Source organism: Eleutherodactylus coqui, chromosome 3 (assembly GCF_035609145.1).
Source record: "Eleutherodactylus coqui strain aEleCoq1 chromosome 3, aEleCoq1.hap1, whole genome shotgun sequence".
Classification (NCBI taxonomy): domain Eukaryota; kingdom Metazoa; phylum Chordata; class Amphibia; order Anura; family Eleutherodactylidae; genus Eleutherodactylus; species Eleutherodactylus coqui.
Window position 1 is genome coordinate 194,196,152 of NC_089839.1, and position 13,502 is coordinate 194,209,653.

A 13,502-nucleotide genomic window follows, 5' to 3' on the forward strand; every position below is an offset into this window, starting at 1 on the left:
GGTGCAGCACAAAATGAAGCATTAGAACGAGCCCTGCTTTCAAATTTTGGATTACATCACCTAAAAAGATCATTTCTATGATTATATTTAAAATAGTGGCTTTTAAGTTGCCAAAGAGGTAAGATATGGTTTACAACTTCAAATTGGCCAGTAGTATACATAGAGAATGGGTGATCCCACATCAACGATAAAAAAAATAAGGCTCATTTCAGGAGGTGCTTGACACCAGCATACTACTAATCACCTAAAAAGCAGAGCTTTGTGCCATCATCCCATTTTTATGATTTAATATACTTTATTTGCAGTTCCACATTTCCATGCTGGTTCTCATTAAAATGGGGATAAGAGCAATTTGGACTTGGCCTTTCTCTACAGAGGCATGGGCTTCCCTGGTGTTGGCATGCAGACTTTGGAAAGGTACCTCTAAGAAGCACTAGCTTTTCAGACAACATCTGCTCATCTACTAGCTTGTGTTAGTCTTATCATTTCTATAATATACTTGGATTAAAAATGTTGCTGCTTCACCCCTGTAAATTACGTTTGAAGTGGCTGCCACCAGGGGTCTCCCTTCCAGCTTTTCTGCAATCCACTGTCTGTCAGGTACAGAGCTTCTGTAATAGCAAGGAACAGGGATGTTTCCATAGCAACTGGGGAGGGGCCATCTTCACAGGCACCAGGCTGACAGATCTGCAGACACTGTGATTACGATCTCCACAGTCTCTACCTCTGCTCACAACGTGTGGGTGTGTGTCTGTACACACACACACACACACACACACACACACACACACACACAACTATAGTGGATTTACTGACCATTTGGCCAGAATGCCTCTAATGTCCTGGGACAGCAGAGGGGTGGGTATTCAGATACTGCCTCACTACTGACTGGACCAGAGACTGTGCACTGCAGCATGGGAAGGACAAGGAAGTCAGGACAGTGAACTACTGGCAGAATGCTAGGTTTGTTACTTGCCCCTTGCCTGAAAGTAAAATTGCAAACAGCAGAGCAACAAAAAAATGGGGAAGACCACCTGGAAATCAGAACTTACAGACATGAAACAGGGTGCAAACAGCAGCAGATGAGCAGGTAAGGAGAACCCGGTGTGTTTTAGAAAACTTGTTGAAAATTCAAGTACACTTTAACATTGGCTTTGTACCTAAACAATACCAATCATTGGACAATCCGGCAAGTGTCACTCCATTTCGAATTCTACTTAGTAGAAGGGCCATTAGGAACCCTTCCCTCCACGGATCCCGTTGCAGCAATACAACCATGTAATGGGTATTAGTGTATCTTGATGCCAACGGAAACTAGGGGTTTGACAGGAGGAATGCCCATCTCACACCCCTAGCTTCCGATAGGGTCAAGGCTAGAAGGTCCTAGCAGCATTGCTTGTTGCCGGCTGTGCTGGCTTAGGATGAGACTAATATTTCCATGTATCCTTACATTAACAGCTGTAATAACCTAAGGAACCCTCACTGTAAGGCAGCATGGATGGCAAAAAGCGATGCACAGGCTTCCCCTCGCAGTCGCTCACCACTCATCGCCGTGATGCTTCTGTGGGATAGCTCCCGGATGGCTGGAGGATGAGGTTTCAGTGACGGTTGCCGGCAGTGTGTTGCGTCCATGTCGGCGGCTCCAAGCAGCCCACTGCCTCAGTCGTCTGTTACTACAGCTCCCCCGCGCATAGTTACTAGGCATGTCCCGGCATTGGCGCAGACGGTCCTGCAGGTGTTCCGCGCCACACTGGGAAGCCTGCTGTGATGCTGCTCTCCTGTGCGTCCGGCGTCCTGTCACAGTGTTTTTTCCCCTATTTCTGTGGCCTCAGTCCTGCGGCCGCGATGTCAAGGTGATATGGGGGAACAGGCAGGGGGTGGGAGTGATTCCATTTGGGGGCCGCTGGAAGATAAGCTTGAAGGCCACGCTCCGGTAATACAGTGAGGGGGTATTAGTGTATCTTGACGCCACCAGGAATTCCTGGTGGAGTCAAGATTGACAAGGGGGAGACGCCCCCTGATGCTGATTGGCTGCAAAGGGGTGTTAATCATCAGGTCCTGCAAGGCCACTAAAGCTTCATACTAAAGGTATACTTGCTACTAAAGATACTTCACCTGAGGCGCTCCACAAGCAGCGGCCGCTGCCGCGGCGGCACACAAGCGCCAACCCTGAAAATGTCAGCAGCCCATACCTCAAGTCTGAGTGGAGCCCCTGTGACGGAGCTTTGTTGCTGTCGGCGCTACGGCTGTGACAGCAGAGGTCCGGGACGGAGCCCTGAGGCAGCAACGGAGGTTGAGGCCGGAATGGAGAGGTGAGCAGCCGCGCACAACCCTGAAATTGTCGGCAGCCCATACCTGAAGTTTGAGTGGAGCACCCGTGATGGAGCTTTGTTGCTGGCGGTGCTACGGCGGTGACAGCGGAGGTCCGTAACGGAATCCTGAGGCGGCGACAGAGGTAGCGGCCGCGCACCTCTCACTGTTGGCTGAAATGGCGGCCCGCCTGGAGAACACACGCTGCAGCCTGTGTATACCTGTTTCCCAGCGCTGCTGCCTTGAGCACCGGGTTACTATAGTAGTTAGGCTTACGTTATGACATTTTAATGCTGCCATGTTACACCTAGAACATGGCAGCATTTACAGGTAATAATGTAAGGCTACGTATTATAGTAACTCAGAGGGTAACGCTGCAGAGCTGGGAAAAATGTATGCACAATGCACTGCTACTACCTTTCTCCCTTCACCCTATCGGGAGCTAGAGGTGTGAGAGGGGCGTTCCTTCTGTCAAACCCCTAGCTTCCTGGTGGCGTCAAGGTACACTAATACCGAAAACATCCCCCAAGGCACTGCTTGGTGGAGCTGTATCCCAGAACTCCTGCACCAGGAGATGCATCCACACTTAATTATTGAACCACAGTGATATACAGCGCATACAGTACCATATGTACTGTATATCACTATATGGTGCAGTAACTACGTTTGGTGCTCCTCCTGGTGCAGGAGTTTCTGGTATAGCAGTACCTTGGGTGATGTTTTCTACTACCAAACATTTGAATGATGGAAGTTAAAAGGAAACGTTAATTACATACATACAAACCACATGGCCATTAAGCCCACGTACACAGGAAGAGATAGATCTATAGGGTAAGAGACAGGATAATATTCAGATACATAGTTGTCTACACACTGACTACATGGTGGAACGTACTGCAGCCCCATCTATTAAGTCAACCAAAGATCTCCATGGAGAAGACATAACAAACAGCGGTACGGGACAGTGGATTAAATACATGGCAAGTGGTGACGCTGTGCAGCCGGCCTGAAATCATGAACAGAAGTTCTTCAATTTGAAACATCGGGTCACTCATCAAACCCAGATTGTAAAACTGTGATATTCACCACATCAAAGTCAAGACGTACGGTAACAATTGTTTTCAGGAACTGCAACAATTGCCATTGTGGCATTCCAAGTTTCCACAGTAGCTAATGAAAGTCTGCAAATTATTGCTAGTCCTAAAGTTAACCCATTATCCCAAAAGAGAGGAACCCAAGCGTTAAGCCCTACCAAAAGAGTGTCCTTACACTGTCTGACCTTGTCGGCACTCATGGGACAATGTACAACAGGGGTGTCAAACCATTTTCAACGAGGGCCACATCAGCATTATGATTGCCTTCAAAGGGACGTTTATAATGGCTCATTCACACGAGCGTATTTGTGCTCTATATGAGGCGTGTAAATCGGACAGCTTAATCCGCAGTGATTTGCATTGGGATATTCAGACATGCAGTTTTTACAGGTGTATTTTACGAGCATGAAAAAAAAAATTGTAGCATGCCCTTTTTTAGTCTGTGTTACAGACTGAAATTTCCCATTAAAGTCAATGGGACTGCGTATACGCAGTTAATATGCATAATACATGCATTCTCACTGCATGAAACCAAGTACCTTCTTGTTTTTTTTTTTTTTGCCCACGTGATATGAAGTGGATATGTGTGCAAAAAGAAAAATGCAAGAAGATCCAAATACGCTGTAAACATGCTGCGTACTTGGACCTAAACTGCATGCCCGTGTGATTGGACCCCAAATAGAACTACTCCTTATCATGGCTCTGGAGCTCTGTGCACTATGATGGGGTTTCTGCACTTCCACCTCTTTAGCGCAGAGCTTCCTAACTTGGAGGGTGGCTACGGTGCCCGGGTAGGGCTGTCAGAGCCGTGCCATCACCTGTAAGTTATTGAACAGAGTGGTGTGGAGGTTTGCGCCAGAGCACAGAACCCAAGATGGCACCAGCTCCCTGTGCTGGTACCGCTTCCTGTGCCAAGCGCTGGCTGTGTCCTCCAGGGAAAGTGGAGAGAGGTGCCTTCCGGACCTGGACCTTGTCGAGGGTCACATTAAATCACATAGTGGCCATATACGTTACAGATCATCTGGTTTTGGGACAACATTCTGTTCCAGCACAGGATAGACAGGGGGTATATTACCTGCAGTTCTTGTTCTCTGCCGCCCCTGCCAGTTTTTAGGCACTGTTTTCAGTTGCCCAAGGTGGCTGTAGCAATTTTCTAACTACCTAATGCATACTGTGAACTGCTCTTCGGTCAACCAGTGCTGATCACATGGGCAGCTGTGGCCAATCAGAGAACAAGTATAGCACATGGATAGTCTAACACTACCAATGTACTATGGAGGTTACGTAGTCTGAAGATTGTGTCAGCTATCTTGAATGCCTGAAAACAGGATTTGCAATCGCGATCGAAGGTCTGGCAGAGAAGAACAATTGCAAGTAAATACATACCCTGCTGCCTCTGGTCCCAGACCAGAATGTGCTTCCAAAATTGGAGGATCACTTTAAATAGCAGTTGGTTGAACCTTTGTTTGGCCAACTGCTCACTATCTCATCCTCCCCCCACCCCCTTCATATAAATGAACACTTGGCTCATCCAAGTATGCACGCTTTTTGTACACACTGGGGCGGTAAACCTGCTACCAGATACCTCTAGGAGCAGCTTATCTCCCCAAAAAGAAAAAGGATCAGGCAGTTTAAATTCTGCCTAGTCAGAAGAGACTCAGGAGGTCATCATGCTCATTTATGAAATCGGCCATTGCCTGATCTATATCTAATGTGTATGTCTACCCTAACACTAAGCACTGACGGGTACTTTTAATAGCCGCCATATTTATTCAACAATTTCACTTAAAGGGGTTGTCCAGGGAGGCAGAATCCTCAGAGAAGGGGTCTGGCTGTTCCATTCACTTTAGTAACTAACCCTCTGATGAGGTGAGGGGACAGAGAGAAGCCATTCCATGTGATACGGTGTTGGATAAGCAGCTTCCGATGCTGCAGATCTGGGAAACGATTTCACCTCCCTGTAAAACCCCTTTAAAACTATGTCTTAAAGTGGCCCTCCAGTTTCAGAACAAAAATTCTTTCCTGGGACCGGAGGAGTTGGGGTAATATATTACCTGTACTTTTTCTTCTCTGCCATTCTTCCAATCCACCAATTTTGGCTCCCGTTTTTGCCTGTCCAAGATGGCCAATACAATCTTCAGACCACCTAAACTCCACAATGCATTGATAGTGTTAGATTACCAATATACTATACTTGCTCTCTGATTGGCCAGAGCTGCTTACATTATCAACACTGGCCAATCGCAGAGCAGTGCACAGTGTGTAAAAAATTAGGAGGTTAGAAAATTGCTGCAGCTCTTAGACAGCCGAGAATGGGGCATAGAACTAGCGGTTCAGAAGGGCAGCATAGAAGAACAACTGCAGGTAATATACCCTCCACCCCTTCCTGCCCTGGGACAGAATTTGTCCTAAAACTAGAGGGTGAATTAAAAAAAAAAAAAGGGTGAAATTTAAAAGAGCTTGTCTTTCCGTATTCTGGTATACAAATGCAACGATTGTCTCCACAAATTGGAGTTGTGCAAAAATGTGTGACTTTTTGCCAAAGTCCTTACCACTTTTCTATAAATGGGGTGGGACTTGGCAAAAGGGAGGACCTGTAATCCGACAAATTTACTCGTATAATTGACTCTAAAAAACAGTCATAAATTAAACTTCAAGTCTGCGCCAGTTTATAGGTTTTGTAGATTTGACTTCCTGGCGCGCAAAAGCGTGCACCTCTTAATACATTTGCCACATGTCAGCGCAGCGCATTGCGTATTAACGCCGGTCTAAGTAGATTCCATGTATTAACTTTTGCAAATACAAACTGTTAGTCCTTAACATAACACAGTGACCCTCCAAATTTGGCTAATCTGGATTATCTTCCTACTCACAGGCACTTGTATATTCATGGGGCGGTTTAATCCCTCGCAGATCCATTTTCATCCAGCTCTTGTCTGGCTCGCCCAGTGATCTGTGTTATATTAATATTACATTGCAATGCAATCATGAAAAAACTATGAAGTCTTGGCTGGGCTTTAATGCTGGACCTCAGCTATTACTTGTAACTCCTACCTCCCCAAATCCCGAGCGCCATTTTATCAACATAATACGAGCAGATACATATTGTTCTCCTGCCAGCAAGAGAAATCTTCAACAGCTGTTTCTTAATTTCTTGAAATCACATACAAAGGGGTCAGGACTGCGGGTTTAATACAGCAATTTTCCAACAATGCCTCAGCAACGTAAAAGGTTTTAAAGGGATATGTATACATCTTAAGACTAGGATAGATTTCCACTTTATTATTAGATTTGTGTTTGGGAATTCATATGGAAAGTAGCTAGTCTGTGCTGAGATCATATTACCTTCACAAATGTGCGTTTGCTAATATTAGTGGTGGTAGTCAGATAGCTTGTATGGCCAAACTAATATAATATTACAGAAATTTTACCTTAGGCACCAAATAAAAAAAAAATAAATAAAAAAAACACTAGAAGCACCCTTGTTCTGTACATATCAAAAAGCTCCTTTTTGATGGTTCGATGAGCCCTATGACGAGCGCTGGTTGATGCTTGTTTATATAGGGATTCCCAAAATGACTTCTCACCCATCCAAAGACGACAAAAAAGCCTTTTATCGCACAAACCCCAAATCTGTTAGGCCCCCTCGCAGCTTTGTGGTCAGTCTCTATGGCTTCACATGGCTTGGCAGCAAACCTATTTTTCGCTGAACTGCAAAAGGACTCCCGCTTGTGCAAATTTTATATTGGAAGGGGCATTGAAAAATGGAGGCATACAAATTACACAAATAGCACCATATATATCACAATTGAGGAATGTGACATAATTTTGTGCAATTTTCTAGGCATGTAAGGCATTTTACCTTCCTTACCCTGACGCTTGTCTGACATACATTTCACCAATCTTTTATAAATGTGGTGCATAAATGCAGCCTGAGAACCGAGCCTATAACACATACTGCATCAGAAAAATGCTCATAGCATAAATACTGCGCCAGAACTAAGCTGATAATATACATACAGCACCAAAACAGCTCAGCACATAAATACTCCAGTAGAACAAAGCTCATAACATACATACTGCAACAGAACAAAGTGCATAACATAGATACAGCCCCAGAACCAAGTTCAGTACATACAGTAAATATAGCACGAACTAACCTCAGTACATTGATACAATACCCAAACCAAGCTAGGTAAAAAAATACTCTCACAGAAGTAAACAAGTTTGAGGAAGATTCATGTAATTCCACAAGTTGCTGCTGCACGGAGGGTAGATCATCTGGCCGGGTGGGCCTAATAGAGAAGATCGCCCCCAGCCTATATCCATCCGCCTGTTGTCCCACCTATAAGCTGGTGGCTGGCACCCTGTGCGACTGCATGGTTCGCACATAGGTAAGGCCAGCCACGTTGATTTCTGAAAAAAAAACCTTTAAAAACTTTGAGAAACATTCATGAAATTGCCTACTTCAACGAAACAGGATATTTTTATCCCCGCTTCACCCCTTTCCTCCAATTCGTAGCTTAAAGCAGAAAAAAAAATAAATAGCTCAGACACTTCAGGCACACAGCTTCTGCAACGCAACAACTTTAGCGGCGAAAACCTCTGGAAAATTGGCTCATCAAGCCTAAAAACTGTCACAGTGCGGCCTGAAGAAAGGCCCAGAGCCAAGCGAAGATTAGGGACGTACACGGTAACAAATTGATATACCTGAAGCAGTCTGAAGATCACAAGAAAGCCTTGGCGCTGAGCAGTTCTAAAACTCCGTATTATATCTTATTAAAGGGGTTGTCCCGAGGCAGCAAGTGGGTCTGTACACTTCTGCATGGCCATAATAATGCACTTTGTAATGTACATTGTGCATTAATTATGAGCCATACAGAAGTTATCAAAAGTTTTATACTTACCTGTTCCGTTGCTGGCGTCCTCGTCTCCATGGTGCCGACTAATTTTCGCCCTCCGATGGCCAAATTAGCCGCGCTTGCGCAGTCCGGGTCTTCTGCAGTCTTCTATGGGGCTCCGTGTAGCTCCGTGTAGCTCCGCCCCGTCACGTGCCGATTCCAGCCAATCAGGAGGCTGGAATCGGCAGTGGACCGCACAGAAGAGCTGCGGTCCACGGAGGAAGAGGCCATCTTCAGCGGTGAGTAGAGAAGTCACCGGAGCGCGGGGATTCAGGTAAGCGCTCCGGTGAGCTTTCTTTACCTCCCTGCATCGGGGTTGTCTCGCGCCGAACGGGGGGGGGGTTGAAAAAAAAAAAAACCCGTTTCGGCGCGGGACAACCCCTTTAAATCTCGGATTTCATTCATTACTTTAAGATGCAGTGAAAGGAAGCTCTTCAGCAATTATTGGAATCCATCATCGGGTCTTACAGAAGCTTGTCTCGCCGGTTTCAGAAAAAAATAGAAAAGTGCTGCTTCCTTATGAGAGATTACACATTTTAAAGGGAATCTATCATTAACAGGCACTTTAATGATGACTGTGTTTACAGTTAAATGGGATTAGAGTCGTCTAATTATTTGTTCCATAGCAGTTTGGCTCTATCTGCTAAAAGCCATGCAGTGAAAAACTATAAAACTAGCGCAAAACAAATCATGTCATCCCATTCACATTTGTAGGGGTGGGTTTAAAGGGCAAGCTCATTTTTGAAAATACTTTTTACATTACGGTTGTGGGATACATGGTGAATGGAGTCAATGGACTTTCCTTGATCCATGTACATGTGTGTGTGGACACTGCGTTTCGATACGCATGAGCAATAGATCGCAGAATGCTCTGTTTCTCTGCGTATAACGCCACGTAAGCTCTATACATTGGTATAGGCAGCGTATGAAATGCTGTCCGTATGCAATACGTTTCATACGCAACTCCACAGAGCTGGTGTTTACAAACAAGGGTTAAGACCCGCAATGTTTTACCGATACGTTTGTGGGTATGCGCCCTTAGAAGCTACATATTAAATTCACTTGAGCAAGCTCTGCACAGTTATAGAAGGGTGTTCTCATCTCGGCCAAACATGACCCCAGTGGAAACACCGCTCTGTACGATGTGACTGGGGGGATGAAAACAGTCGAGTGACTGGGCTTCTATAGAAATCAATCTTCTATGCATAACTCGCATTGATTTCTATGGGAGTTACAGCTTATTCACATGGCCGTATTTTCAGTCCGTGTGCTGTCTGTGTAAGTACCTGACAGCACATGGACCCATTAAAGTCAGAGAAGCCATTCATATAGGTCATATATTACAGGGTGTAAAAAAAAAATGCAGCATGTCCTATTTTGGTCTGTTTTCACATTCAAGTCAGTGAGAATGCAAAAAAACCCAAACTTCGAAGGGCACAGAAGTTGCCATCCGAGTGCGCTCTGATTTTCACTGAACATTGCTAAGCAATGCTAGAAAAAAAAATTAGAGTTTCCTCAGTATTTTTGTACACATGAAAAAAAAAAATGGATGACACATGGATGTGAAAACTGGAGACACGCAAAGCATACAGATGTCACATAGACATACACCTGCATTGAAATTTCGCCTGTTTTTCACACATTTGCAGTTTCTGTAAATGCAACTTCTCCCAACCATCTCATAGAGCTGGGCTGGGGTCTGTGGGGGCACACCTAGAGATAATGTGGGACCCACATCAATATGACATTTATGACATATCTTGTGGATATGTCATAAAAGTCTGAGGTGGGAATACTCCGCTAAGCAAGCACAGTGTGATGCGAGATTTCAGCTCTGAAGCCTGCAGAATTTTGTAGGCAACTCTGGGCTATACAATAAATTGTAACTACTGGATTAATATACTATGACAACTCAGACGTGTGCCACAATAGGACTCTGTACAACTCAAGAGGTTGTAGGAACTTGTACTGAGTATGGAACGGTGCAAGAGGCCTCACTCGAACCAGTGGTGGCCAAAGGTGGACAACTTATATAAACAATAGCCAATCATAGTTGTCACACATCACCTCATGATGTGAACAGCCACAAAAACACAGTAAAAAAAAATTGGTGTTCCACAATGAGCCCAGACAGGCAACCATCAGCCTAAATATAGAAGACATGTTTCAGGATATGAAGGTCAACCGTTATCCAATTCCACCGGCATGTGATAGACTTCCAGGACATCTTTACAAAAAATTTGTATATACTTCCCTTTAGCAAAGAGGTCACGGACCTCACATCAGCCTTGACATGAAACCTAACCAGACATCTCAGACATACCTCGATAATCCTGTCATGAATCTGAAGTCCACCTTCTTTGGCAGCCGGGCCGCTGTCAACTATTTTCGAAACAAAAATTCCTTCGCTGGAGGGTCCATCTTGGTTGTCCTGCAAAAATTTAAAAAAATTAAGCAAAACATTGCCAGTAGTATAATAGAATTTTTGTTCAATGGTTTTTTTTTGTCTGACATTGTGTTTTGTTTTTTTCTTTAAGTTTTTAAAAATTAAAATAAACCCATAATCCCTTACACACACAAGGTACAGTATAGCATATAGGGTGTGTAGAACCACAGCAATAAAAATTGTATGTAATTTAGGATTATAGTGCTCTTCTATGAAAGAGATTGCCCAGGACTTTTGGGGTTCGACCTATCCTAGAAGCACAAAGCGCTGTCCATATCGCAGTTGCCCGATTTATTACTCCAGGCTTAGTTCCTACTAAATTCAATGTGAGCTGTGCCATTAGTACCAAACTAGGCCACGACAATGTTGACAGTGCCATCTTCTTTCAGTTCTATCTACTGACAACGGGCCCAGTGATCAGCAGACCCTAGTTGATCAATGATAGATGACCTACTCTAAGCATAGGCCATTAATAGTAAAAGTCCGAAAAAGTCCTAGACAACCCTGGGAATGGTGTACCTGGACGCCACAGGAAGTGGTGGGTGTACACCAGTGTTAGGCTGCTTGACAGCCAGGTGACGCTCCCACTTCCTGATTGGCAGACAGCGGGGGACAGGACCAGTAGCAGCGGACAGATTGGCATCGGGGGACAGGATGATTTGCAGCAGCAGCGGAGGCATGATTGACAGTGGTGGACAAGACGGAGAGCATTGGGGAAGAAGGCACAGAAGCGGCGGCTGTTAGCAGCAGCACCCAGCTGATTGACAGCGGGGGACGGGGTGGAGAGCGGCAGTTTACTAATGGATGGAGGGTTCGGGTTAGGTAATAATGTACGCCTCACTATGAAACAACCCCTAACCCTCCATCCATAACAAAACTCCTTACATGCTCCTAGGACCTTACAAAGCAGGAGGTTTTCAGCAAATCAGGAAGTGGGGGCATCACCTGGCTGTCAAGCAGCCTAACATTGGTGTACACCCACCACTTCCAGTGGCGTCAAGGTACACCAGTACTGACAACCCCTCTAATAATATGGTTATTTCAAAAGTGTCTGAGCAGATGGGCTCCTGATCTGTCTAGACGTTTGGGATCACCGGCAGCAATAAGGGAGTCTCGCTGTACAACTCAGTTAAGAAGAATCTTTCATTCTGAAGACTATATAGGTCATGGGAGTCGAACATTCACTAATTGTTGGCATATCCTAACAATATACTATTATCATTTAGTAGGAAGGACCCTTTAAATCTGTATTTACAACAGGGAAAAGCAGCTTTATAGCAGTCAGCAGGTCATAGCACTGCTGATCTTGGAGCTCCACACAGTGATAATGCTATCGGCCCACTTTAAGGATTGATAGCACTATGGGTGGCATTTTGCAATGTCACATTTTAACTGATGCATCCAGTGGTTGAAGTAGTTGGAAGTGCCCTTTAAAGGGTATTAGGAAACAGGATGAATGTATTTTCTTTAACAACATTTGTTTGCTAGTTGCTGTCTAGGATTTATTATGGGTGATAATCATTTGTGCAATGGGCTTTGTCCAAGGGTAGTCATGAGCAAACTTTTGATAAGTTTGGTTCGGCTGGTTCACCGAATTTCGGCAAAAAGGGTGGTTCAGTCCGAATTAGCTGGCGTATAACACTGTCTATGAGCCATAAAAGTCCTGTATAACACTCTTTTTGTCACACAGGCGTGAATCTAAGTACTTTTGAGCTGTTTTAAGGCAAAGCGGAGGAAAACAGTAAAAGGAGGGGAAAAAAGCAGGGGAAGAGGAACTGTTTGCAAGGCATTGTGGGCTACCCTGAGGTCATGTGATCCTTCCTACTCCTTTCTGCCATGTGATCCTTCCTACTTCTTTCTGCCATGTGACAGATGCCATTTTACTGGGTTTATGCCGAGCCGAACTTTTTGCAAAGCTTGATCCGAAACAGAGTTCAACTGTTTTGGTTCGCTCAATACTAACCAGGGGTATAACATACTATGGGTATGCAGAGACTGCAGTGGCACCCAGGGTATTGAGCCCGAGGGAGCCCAAAAGGTTCCTCTGCTCCACTTGAGGAGAACTTCAATATAAGTTAAACATAAGAGTTGGGGGCTCTGTAACAGACTTTGTATTGTGGACTAGGAGCTTCTGGCTTTATCGTCAGTTGGCGTACTGACAATCCAAAGATTACATAGGTAGGGGGTTGAGAAAATCATTTTTGTATGAGATAATAAGCGTGTTGTCTAATATTTCCATTACAGATGTGTGTCATTGTATAATACAATGCCTGAGGCCAAGACTAATTATTTACAAGATGACTGATGAAGATATTATAAGTGGAAACAGCTCATTGTGGTGGTGATGTATGCTAATTTTATGCATAGAATTTCATATTATGTGCATATTTACATAATAGCTAATGAGCTAATGACAGATTAGAGAGAAAATAATATACCGTAATATCAATAATGACATCACTTAGAGCAAATTATAAATAATGACATCACTTAGCATCAGTGACATTTATGAAATAGATGATTTCACTAAACAGTATTATATAAATTGGGAGGGTGTGTACCATGTTATCATGCAGGTACTATAAATATAAGGTTCTTGTTTGAACAGTTCGGGCATACGCTGTTGGATCCAATATTTGCTTCCATTACCCATGGTCATCTATGGTGTTGGTACTCTACATGCCTCCATTGCTTCCTCATCATCTCTTTGCTCTACCCTGCCCGATTGTTAAAGGCAGGTCATTGCAAGAG

At 44.4% G+C, this 13,502-nt stretch overlaps 1 protein-coding gene across 2 annotated transcripts in view; it reads right to left on the bottom strand.

The window, feature by feature from the left end:
* The window catches only part of PDZRN3 (PDZ domain containing ring finger 3), a 258,422-nt gene that overhangs the window by 210,978 nt on the left and 33,942 nt on the right, over positions 1 to 13,502 (bottom strand). For both annotated transcript variants that reach the window (XM_066596711.1, XM_066596710.1), the window contains one exon: positions 10,629 to 10,736. In XM_066596711.1, coding sequence (XP_066452808.1) covers positions 10,629 to 10,736 — 108 coding nt within the window. The remainder of the gene's footprint in view (positions 1 to 10,628; positions 10,737 to 13,502) is intronic.